Here is a 12,029-nt window from a genome sequence, read left to right as displayed (position 1 = left end):
ATTGCGCCTCTTTTTTTCTTTGCGTCATGTGCTGTTTGGGGAGTGTTTTTTGGAAGGGCCATCCTGCGTGACACTGCAGTGCCACTCCTAGATGGGCCCGGTGTTTGTGTCGGCCACTAGGGTCGCTTATCTTACTCACACAGCTACCTCATTGCGCCTCTTTTTTTCTTTGCGTCATGTGCTGTTTGGGGAGTGTTTTTTGGAAGGGCCATCCTGCGTGACACTGCAGTGCCACTCCTAGATGGGCCAGGTGTTTGTGTCGGCCACTAGGGTCGCTTATCTTACTCACACAGCTACCTCATTGCGCCTCTTTTTTTCTTTGCGTCATGTGCTGTTTGGGGAGTGTTTTTTGGAAGGGCCATCCTGCGTGACACTGCAGTGCCACTCCTAGATGGGCCCGGTGTTTGTGTCGGCCACTAGGGTCGCTTATCTTACCCACACAGCTACCTCGGTGCAAATTTTAGGACTAAAAATAATATTGTGAGGTGTGAGGTATTCAGAATAGACTGAAAATGAGTGGAAATTATGGTTTTTGAGGTTAATAATACTTTGGGATCAAAATGACCCCCAAATTCTATGATTTAAGCTGTTTTTTAGGGTTTTTTGAAAAAAAACACCCAAATCCAAAACACACCCGAATCCGACAAAAAAAATTCGGTGAGGTTTTGCCAAAACGCGGTCGAACCCAAAACACGGCCGCGGAACCGAACCCAAAACCAAAACACAAAACCCGAAAAATTTCAAGTGCACATCTCTAAAATATACCCCATTCTGTGTTTACCCTTGGGCCCCATCCCCAAGATATCTCATTATGGGAAGCAAATATTCCAAACTACGGAAACATTCGATATCCAAAATACTTCTGGTCCCAAGCATTTCATATACATGGGCGAGTAACATTATTATAACCACCTCCTACATGTGACGTCGGCAGCGCGTAGCCCATGAAGTAAGTCATGTGACGTGCGCTGGTTTGGTGGGTATATAAGGTGTGTGATAGGCCGTCTGCACACATATCGCTCGTTGCTGTCATGTGTAAAAGGGGAGATTTATCCGAGTTGCAGAAAGGGCTGATTATCGGCTTTCAGGCCAAGGGTGGCGGTATTTCTGACACAGCGCAGTGTGTGACCTGTCCGCGTGCTGCTGCGATGATGGTGTATTGTGACTGGACAAACTGCACCATTGCAAATAACCGACATGGAAACTGCGGAGCACCACATGCCATTGATGTGAGAGGTGAATGTCGGCTACGAAGGTGCATGAAGGCTGACCGACGCGCTACAGTGGAGCAGCTCACCGTCACAGTGTACCTAGGGCCTACCAGACGTGTGTCTATAACGACAATTCAGCCCGTCTCGCTGTTGTCCGTGCTGCACACGGCGGTTACTCTGGCTATTAGCTGGTGATCATAATAATGTGACCGTGTATGAGATACTCAACCTGTATCTTCTGTCACCGACTCTTGCAAGTGATCATAAAGAAGGTCCTGGATGAGAATATTGCAGCGAGGAATGGCGTGCGCTGTGGTTAGGGTATTACAGAAGCTGCACCGCTATATATTTGAGCATGAGCTTTGCCCTTCATGGGTAACAGTGCATGCTGTCAGAACATCTTTACGTACCGATTTGTCTGTGTATCCATTAGTCTGTACGCTGTCACTAGCAGGGCCCTCTCTTCCCTCGTCAACTCCTCTCTTCCCTCGTCAGCCCCTCTCTAGCCTCGTCAGCCCCTCTCTTCCCTCGTCAGCCCCTCTCTTCCCTCATCAGCCCCTCTCTTCCCTCGTCAGCCTCTCTCTTCCCTCGTCAACTCCTCTCTTCCCTCGTCAGCCCCTCTTTTCCCTCGTCAGCCCCTCTTTTCCCTCGTCAGCCCCTCTCTTGCCTCGTCAGCCCCTCTCTTCCCTCGTCAACTCCTCTCTTCCCTCGTCAGCCCCTCTCTAGCCTCGTCAGCCCCTCTCTTCCCTCGTCAGCCCCTCTCTATCCTCGTCAACCCCTCTCTTCCCTCGTCAGCCTCTCTCTTCCCTCGTCAACTCCTCTCTTCCCTCGTCAGCCCCTCTCTTGCCTCGTCAGCCCCTCTCTTGCCTCGTCAGCCCCTCTCGTCAGCCCCTCTCTTCCCTCGTCAGCCCCTCTCTTCCCTCGTCAGCCCCTCTCTTCCCTCGTCAGCCCCTCTCTTCCCTCTCTTCCCTCGTCAGCCCCCTCTCTTCCCTCGTCAGCCCCTCTCTTCCCTCGTCAGCCCCTCTCTTCCCTCGTCAGCCCCTCTCTTGCCTCGTCAGCCCCTCTCTTGCCTCGTCAGCCCCTCCTCATTCCCTGATACGTCTTTGTATCATGCCTTTTGCATGTTCTGTATGGAACTTGTTGGACACCTTACCCACACCTCCTAATCTCCCAGACCCAGGTACACATCTGCGCGTCTATCGCCTGCGCACACTGGAGACCTCCGTGTTCCACATAATAAACCATCCCCAGACATTATTCGCCATGCTTCCGTCAGGTCTGTGGGAATGACGCGGTACCGGCTCATTCCCTCACATCCAGATCCTCATCTAATTCCCTGAAAGCAGATATTTCTCTAAAATGGCGGTAAAATCTTAGGCGCTGTACAAACCTTAATCTCACCGTATAATCGGGGGCGCCCAGGCAAGCTGTAATTTCAGAGCGGTCCTCCCACTCATTAAATGTTGGAGAGGCCTTTCATGAGAGAAACGGGAGAGAGGTCATATTTACTAAACCACAACTCAGCGAGAATCAGACATCTGCGCTGTACGGATTAGCTCTGGTGTATAGGTTTCATGTTTATTGCCGGTCTGTTATTACTAGGCTGGAAATACTCAGACGTATTATCTTATTTATATTCTTTTATATTAATGTTTCCTCTTCTTATAATGCTCCAGTGATGCTGATACAGCTATAAACTGCTATAAATAATATTTGTACAATATGAGTTCTGATAACATTGATTTATTGTAATTGATTTAGGAAAACGTGTATTATATGAAGTAACGCATGCCCTACTGTTAGCTTTATATGATATATTATATGATATCATCATGTTAGGAAAATGTGTATTATTAGGAGTAACGCATGCACTACTGCTGGCTGTATATGATGTCATCGCGTTAGGAAAAAGTGTATTATATGCAGTAACGCATGCACTACTGCTGGCTGTATATGATGTCATCGCATTAGGAAAACGTGTATTATATAGAGTAACGCATACACTACTGCTGGCTGTATATGATGTCATCGTGTTAGGAAAACGTGTATTATTAGGAGTAACGCATGTCCTACTGCTGACTGTATATGATGTCATCATGTTAGGAAAACGTGTATTATTAGGAGTAGCGCATACACTACTGCTGACTGTATATGATGTAATCGCGTTAGGAAAACGTGTATTATATGGAGTAACGCATGCCGTACTGCTGGCTGTATATGATGTCATCGCGTTAGGAAAACGTGTATTATATGGAGTAACGCATACACTACTGCTGGCTGTATATGATGTCATCGCGTAAGGAAAACGTGTACTATATGGAGTAACGCATGCACTACTGCTGGCTGTATATGATGTCATTGCGTTAGGAGAATGTGTATTATATGGAGGAACGCATGCCCTACTGCTGGCTGTATATAATGTCATCGCGTTAGGAAAACGTGTATTATATGGAGTAACGCATGCCTTACTGCTGGCTGTATATGATGTCATCGCGTTAGGAAAACGTGTATTATTAGGAGTAACGCATGCACTACTGCTGGTTGCATTTGATGTCATCGCGTTAGGAAAATGTGTGTTATATGGAGTAACGCATGCCCTACTGCTGGCTGTATATGATATATGATGTCATCGCGTTACGAAAACGTGTATTATATGGAGTAACGCATGCCCTACTGCTGGCTGTATATGATATATTATATGATGTCCTCACGTTAGGAAAACGTGTATTATATGGAGTAACGCATACCCTACTGCTGGCTGTATATGATATATTATATGATGTCCTCACGTTAGGAAAACGTGTATTATATGGAGTAACGCATACCCTACTGCTGGCTGTATATGATATATTATATGATGTCATCACGTTAGGAAAACGTGTATTATATGGAGTAACGCATACCCTACTGCTGGCTGTATATGATATATTATATGATGTCATCGCGTTAGGAAAACGTGTATTATATGGAGTAACGCATGCCCTACTGCTGGCTGTATATGATATATTATATGATGTCATCGCGTTAGGAAAACGTGTATTATATGGAGTAACGCATACACTGCTGCTGGCTGTATATGATATATTATATGATGTCATCGCGTTAGGAAAACGTGTATTATATGGAGTAACGCATACACCACTGCTGGCTGTATATGATATATGATGTCATCGTGTTAGGAAAACGTGTATTATATGGAGTAACGCATGCACTACTGCTGGCTGTATATGATATATGATGTCATCGCGTTAGGAAAACGTGTATTATATGGAGTAACTCATACACTACTGCTGGCTGTATATGATGTCATCGCGTTAGGAAAACGTGTATTATATGGAGTAACGCATGCACTACTGCTGGCTGTATATGATATATGATGTCATCGCGTTAGGAAAACGTGTATTATATGGAGTAACGCATGCACTACTGCTGGCTGTATATGATATATGATGTCATCGCGTTAGGAAAACGTGTATTATATCGAGTAACTCATACACTACTGCTGGCTGTATATGATGTCATCGCGTTAGGAAAACGTGTATTATATGGAGTAACGCATGCACTACTGCTGGCTGTATATGATGTCATCGCGTTAGGAAAACGTGTATTACATGGAGTAACGCATACACTGCTGCTGGCTGTATATGATATATGATGTCATCGCATTAGGAAAACGTGTATTATATGGAGTAACTCATACACTACTGCTGGCAGTATATGATGTCATCGCGTTAGGAAAACGTGTATTATATGGAGTAACGCATGCACTACTGCTGGCTGTATATGATGTCATCACGTTAGGAAAACGTGTATTATATGGAGTAACGCATACACTACTGCTGGCTGTATATGATATATGATGTCATCGCGTTAGGAAAACGTGTATGATATGGAGTAAAGCATGCACTACTGCTGGCTGTATATGATATATGATGTCATCGCATTAGGAAAACGCGTATTATATGGAGTAACGTAGTGTTCCTTCTGGAATCTATAAGGGGCAGGGCGCCGGAGTCCGAGGGCCCGAAACGGGGGTGCGGCCATGAAAATTAGGGGGCGTGGCCATCCCAGCATCATTTTAGTGGGCGGTGCGGCCCACAGACGCTGCTATAGGGGGCGTCTGTGGCCGTCGACGTCACTGTTGGGGGCGTGCCCAGCACCTCCGTCGGTGCTGGGCTTCCCCCAGCTCTCTCCCATAGCGTGAATGAATGCCGTGCATATGCGCACGCCATCTTTACACGCTGGGAGGGCAGGAAGCTGGCGGCTGTTCTAGCAGGGCGCCGCAAAAGGGGCAGGGCGGGTTTTGCCTTTTAAAAATCGGGCTGCTAAGACAGCCTAGAGTGAACACTAAGAAACGCATGCTCTTCTGCTGGCTGTATATGATATATGATGTCATCGCGTTAGGAAAACGTGTATTATATGAAGTAACGCATGCACTACTAATGGCTGTATATGATGTCATCGCCTTAGGAAAACGATGGGGGGGGATGGGGGCTGCTGCTTTAGGAAAACGAGGTGGGGGGGGGGGGGGCTGCTGCTGTTTGATTCTTGCTGTAGAATGTGGATTTCTGTCCCATGTCGGAGTTTCCGCACCACATCCCTACCCACATGTCCACTTGTAAAACATTTACTCCAGTCTTTGGCCACGGTTTATAGCGGCCTGTGAGCTTGTATGTGTACTCCGGAAACAGAGCTACTGCTCTATGTTATTGTTGTGTTCTTGTCTTCTGACCCTATGGTATTAATCTGGTATTCTGCCTTGTACAGTATAATAGTGTGTTATATATATATATATATATATATATATATATATATATATATATTAGTGTTTCCTATGCCTTGCTGCGCAGTGTGTTCCAGACACCGGAACGATCTGTGTTATAACATGAGAGCTGCTGTAATACTGACGTGATTTCCCTGTCCTGTCTCAGGTATATGACAGATGGGGGGCTGAGCCTCTACACCCGAAGACTGAATCGGCTACCTGACGGCATGGCGGCTGTGCGGGAGACGCTTCAGCGTAACACGTCTGGTGGGCAGGGAGATGCTGACAGGTGAGATTGCAACTCTCTCTGTAATCTGTGCAAATAACTATAAAGCCAAAGTCCATACTGATCCAAATGATTAATTGAATTATGTACAGTACAATTATTATATCGGGTTCGTTATAATTGTCAGGAGACCGACGCCGGGATCCCGACAAGTGGAATGCTGGCATCAGGCCCAGTGGCGAGCTTTGCTTGTCACACTATTTTATGCCCCCTCCGGTGGTGGCGTGGACTACCACCCGAGTGGGAATACCGGACCTCAGTCGGGATTGCGACCACCAGCATTTCACCGGCTGTCAGGATTCCGCTGTGATCCCGACGGCCGGTAAATTAACCGCATCCCATTATATCAACTGAAATCTGTTACATAATGTGGAATAATGTGATTTGCATGGGGATGTACCTGATGTGTTCTATTAAAGTCTTTGCATGTGCGTAATAAGAATGACTGACCTTACATTGGACCGGAGATTCTATAGGTTAATAATAATCATTTTATTTATATAGCACTTTTCTCCAGTAGAACTCTTGTTTTGTATTTGTATAAAATACAGGAACCATGAACATAATACAAAGGTTTATATTTGCATAAATTACAGAAGTCATGATCGTGATGCCTGATTAAGAAATGGACGCAGATCACACAACCTCTGTTCTAATCCCTGAAAATTGAAATCGCTTCTCTGCCTGAAATTGCCCGTTGAAACCTCAGTAAACACTGTTGCTGCAATTTGACAATATTCACAATTTGGTTAAATATCTTCTCTTCTGTAGCAATATCTCTGAATTACTGCAGTTCAGTGTAATTCTGTTGATATAGTACTAATATGTGTCCATTATTCACAAGAAATATGTTGATTTACAGCAATAGAGTGTTTCTTAGTTTTCACCAGGTGATTTCAGGGATGTCAGGTATCATACGTTATTCTAGTGTTATCATTTTCATTAGGCAAATATTTATTTAAGTGCTGTTACCCTTCAAATGGTTTGTATAGTTTTTATAGGCCATTGCAGACTTTGGTGTCTATAGGGGGTCATTCCGATTGATCGTAGCTGTACTAAATTTAGCACAGCTACGATCATCTTCCCTGACATGCGGGGGGACGCCCAGCACAGAGCTAGTCCACCCCGCATGTCAGTGCTGGCCCTTCCCCGCAGAAGTGCAAAGGCATCGCACAGTGGCGATGCCTTTGCACTTCTAGAGTAGCTCCCGACCAGCGCAGCTTTAGCGTGCTGGCCGAGAGCTACTCATCGCTCCCCGGCCCGCAGCGGCCCCCCATTTGGTCCGGCCACGCCTGCTTTGGCCAGACCGCACCCACGAAACGGCAGCCAAACGCCGCCGTTCCGCCCCCTCCCGCCCACCGACCGCCTCTGCCTGTCAATCAGGCAAAGGCGATCTCAGCCCTGCTACGGCCTTCGGCCGTCTGGCATGCGCCGGCGCATGTGCAGTTGGGACCCGTTTGCTCGGCTGCGTTAAAAAGCAGCGAGCGAACGGGTCAGAATGACCCCCTATGTACTGAGCCTTGGAGAGAGATAAAGTACCAGCCAATCAGCTCCTAACTGCTATGTTACAGGCTGTGTTGAAAAATGACAGTTAGGAGCTGATTGGTCAATACTTTATCTCTCTCCGAGCCTTAGTACATAGAAGTGGCTGCATTGAATGGACCTCGCTTGTTCCCGGGACACGTGCCGTGAACAAACGGAATTCTCCCATATGGAACTTCTGAGATGGGGGCATGGTGTTTGAGGGGCTACACCTCAAAAGTGATTGGACGTACTGAGCTGAAATTTTGCAGGGACGCGTAGAATCGTCACCCGGAGCTGCATGCCAAATTTTAGGGCAAAATAATAAAAAAATGAGGAATTGGGAGTAACCTAAAGTTTCAACTGTCAGTTTTTTTTCTGCGACTTCCTGTTTGGCTTTTGAGGATGGTTTTCCCATATAGTGTATGGAAAGTTTTTTGGGAAGGCATAACTCAGGATAGAGGACGAATTAAGACTTGGGGTTTGTTTTATTAGATAGATCTTGTCCCAGTGTAGTGCCTTTTGGGGTTGTGGTCTTTCAGAAAGTTACAGATTTTTTTAAATTTAGTAAACTATGCCCCATTATAGAGATAGGGAATTTCAATTTGTTGCGCCTGCGCAGTACATAGCCACCTGCAGGGGGTTTACAGTGGCTTCACTTGGGTGCACCATCATGGCCGACTCCTGCCCGCTAACTCAAATTCTAGTGTGTTAGGGGAATTGTGTTTATGTTATACAGGGGGGTGGGCAGACCAGGATCCCCGGCAGAGGCGGCAGTGGAGCAGGAGCCGTGATGAGGTTCAGGGTCAGCTGCGGCAGTCCATCACTGCTGCCGGGCTGCCCCTGTCAATTGCTGCAGCGACAGGAGAAGAACCAGGGGCAGCGGCGGTAGTACTTCACTGCTGCCCGGCTGCCCCATTGACACCGTCACATGATCAATCCGCATTATATTCAAATAGAACGTTTCCTTCATATTCTGCTCATGTTGCAGCTGAGACCCGGATGACAGTAAATAGTTAGACATTAGGTCAACAGATACTAAAGGTCGACAGGGTCAAAAGTTTAACATATAAAAAGTCGACAGTGCTTAAGGTCGGCAGGTTCAAATGGTCGTCATAACAATTGCCGACACATATATGGTTGACACCATTTATTTGTTATTTTGTTTTCATCGTTTACCGTCCTTGTGGGCTACAATTGGGAATAGTAACTTTGCCCGAAGCGGTACTCTAATTGGGGTCACATGTGGTTTAACATAGAAAATAAAATAAAAACTTCTGTCAACCTTTGTGTCGACCATTTCCATGTTGCCCTTTTGACCTTGTCGATCTTTTGTGTCGTCTTCCTTTTACATGTCGACCATATGGGGTCGGCCAAATGATCCTAATTCTAGTCGACACCCGCTGCAGCCAGAGCTGTTGCACTTGTATTGTCGATGACTGGTGATAAACTATGGAAGAGTTTCTTTCATCCCTGTGATCCGCAGGCGGACTATGAAACGTCCAGATGTTGGTTATCTGTGTTTATTTAGCTTTATGGTAACCTTCAGCTGCTATCTATGGCCTGGACCTCTGCCGCATTGAAATGACTTATATTGTCACATTATTATAGAACTCACGGGCAAGAATATTATGTATAACAGCTGCAAACTGCTTGTCCGTCATAGCGAATTGTCTGAGAATAAAACCGTCCAGGTGCAGGCGCGCCACCGATGCAATGTGTCATCGCGCCATTGTGTGGCTGTGTAGTGTGTGTGTCTGCTGCCGATAGTGCGCCCGTCTGTCGTCCTGAGAAAAGTGCATTAGGCGGTGTGTAACTATTATTAGAACAGGCCTTAACTGGTCATTCCCCGCGTAGCTACATATTCCGCGCTGTCTGCTGATAAATGATGCATCAGAGGTCAGAGAAACCTGGAGCAGTGCTCGGTGATTATAGGCTTCCAGCTGCTTATAGAGAGGGGTACGTAATAGTTGGGCAGCCGGCGGCTCTCCAGCTGTAGTAGAACTACAAGGTCCATCATGCCAGTTGCTTTTAGTCTATCGGGGCAGCATAATACATGCCAGCCTGTACTTAATTTGGACTTCTACACGTCTGGATCACGGTTGCAGAAATCAGTCCATTATTCTATGTAGTAAAAGGCTAACGTTGCTCCTCAGCTGTATAGGAGGGAATTCAAGTGCTTTGCGTGCCAGTGGCCACTAGGTGGCGCCCGACAGAGCCATTCAAGTGTTGCTCCGGCCGGGCGCGCACAGCCGAAGGCGCTGACATTACTGTTATGTTGTTCTGTCATTTTAAGGGGCTGGTAACTGGTGATATTATATTATAATATTGTCAAATGTGTTCTTGCGGGTTTGTGATGGCGGTTCAGCTTTGTATAGTCATCGGACCATTTGGTTCCAAGGTGTGTGTGTGTCTAGGAATTCAGGACAATCAGCATATATATTATATTCCTTCTGTGGATTGCTGGGAGATCTGGGAAGGGGCAGCATACAGTGGTACAGGGAAGTACAGCATATGGTGTCATGGTACAGTATACTATGGATTATATAGGGATTATGGGATGGCTAGGAGTCCCGCCAGGACAGGACTACAGTGCAGGTAGTAGTGATGGGGTATTTAATAAATCCGTCATTGTATCTATGTATTATTTATTACTATTTACGCAGGGTAGCAGTTGATTTACCGCCGGACACAATCCCGTCAGTCGAGGGGTCGCGGTTCACTTAGACGGTGATCATGTCGACCTATGTCAACATTGACACCCAAAAAAAACCCACAGAAAAACCAATGTCGGTAATAATGTCGGCATTTCAAATGTCGGTATTCTGACTATGTCAGCATTTTGAACATGTCGGCATAATGAGTGTTGGAATTCCGACCGTGTCGGTATTTTGACTATGTCAATGGCTGTCAGGATTATGACCGTCTGTGTTGCGTCCGTCGGTAAATCATACTGATCCCGTTATGTATATACACATATTCCGCAGCACTTTACAGGGAGTATTTCAGTCTCTGCGTCAGTGGAGCTTACAGTCTATGGGGGTCATTCCGAGTTGATCACTCGCTAGCAGTTTTTAGCAGCAGTGCAAACGCATTGTCGCTGCCCACTGGGGAGTGTATTTTCGCTGTGTAGAAGTGCGAACGCTTGTGCAGCAGAGCGCCTGCAAAATCTTTTTGTGCAAAACAAGACCAGCCCTGTAGTTACTTATCCTGTGCGTTGATTCTAACGATGGAGGGGCGGCTTTTGACGTCACACACCCGCCCAGCGAACACCCAGCCTGCGTTTTCCCCGACACGCCTGCGTTTTTCTAAGCACTCCCTGAAAACGGTCAGTTGACACCCAGAAACGGACTCTTTATGTCAATCTTCCTGCGTTGTGCCGTGCGACTGAAAGCTTCGCTAGAACCTGTGCGGCCGGCTGTGCTATTGGAGTCGTCGCTAGAACCAGGGCAAAACCACAATGGACTTTGTAACCGTACGACGCGCGTGCGCATTGCGGTGCCTACGCATGCGCAGATTAACCTTTTTTTGACACTGATCGCTGCGCAGCGAACAACGGCAGCTTGCGATCAACTCGGAATGACCCCCTATATTCCCTATAACATGTACACACACACACACACACACACACACACACACACACACACACACACACACACACACACACACACACCACGGTTGTTAGCAACTTACCAATATGATTTTGGAGTGTGGTGAGAAATCGGAGCACCCGGAGAAAACACATGCAAACACAGAGAGAACATACAAACTTTACACATATTGTGCCTTGGTTAGGAATATAACTCTTGACCTCAGTGCTGTGAGGCAGTAGTGCTAAACACTACACCACCATGCTAGCCCTAGCCTAGAACAATCTTGACACCCTGGAATTGAGCAGAGGGAGTATTGTGCCAGTGGCTCTGATGGGGTTAATTCTCAGCAGAAAACGTACAAATCATTAGTTATCAGATAACTGCTGATACTGTCAACATGCGAGCTGTCGGAGCCTATAGACCGCGGCGAGGCACGCACTTGTGTAAAGACACAGCGCTTGGGGCCGATACGCTTTCCCACACTCAGAATACACATTCACACCCCTGTGTGAACTGGCTGTTACGCTGTTCCCATCTGTGTGTTCTTTCTTTGTCCGTAGTGATAATCTCACAGTCATTGTATATGTTCTGTATCTTGTATCACTGAGGAATTTACCTCCTACGGGCGGGAGGCTGCAAATCCTCCTATTCCA

At 46.5% G+C, this 12,029-nt stretch overlaps 1 protein-coding gene across 9 annotated transcripts in view; it reads left to right on the top strand.

Annotated features, from left to right (window-relative positions):
• NAV2 (neuron navigator 2) overlaps positions 1–12,029 on the top strand; it is a 708,207-nt gene that overhangs the window by 607,971 nt on the left and 88,207 nt on the right. For all 9 annotated transcript variants that reach the window (XM_063946386.1, XM_063946388.1, XM_063946385.1 and 6 more), the window contains one exon: positions 6,143–6,265. In XM_063946386.1, the coding sequence (XP_063802456.1) occupies positions 6,143–6,265 (123 nt within the window). The remainder of the gene's footprint in view (positions 1–6,142; positions 6,266–12,029) is intronic.

Source organism: Pseudophryne corroboree, chromosome 11, assembly GCF_028390025.1.
Source record: "Pseudophryne corroboree isolate aPseCor3 chromosome 11, aPseCor3.hap2, whole genome shotgun sequence".
Taxonomy (NCBI): domain Eukaryota; kingdom Metazoa; phylum Chordata; class Amphibia; order Anura; family Myobatrachidae; genus Pseudophryne; species Pseudophryne corroboree.
Note: the sequence above shows the minus strand (reverse complement) of the source record. Positions and strands in the feature narration are given on the sequence as shown.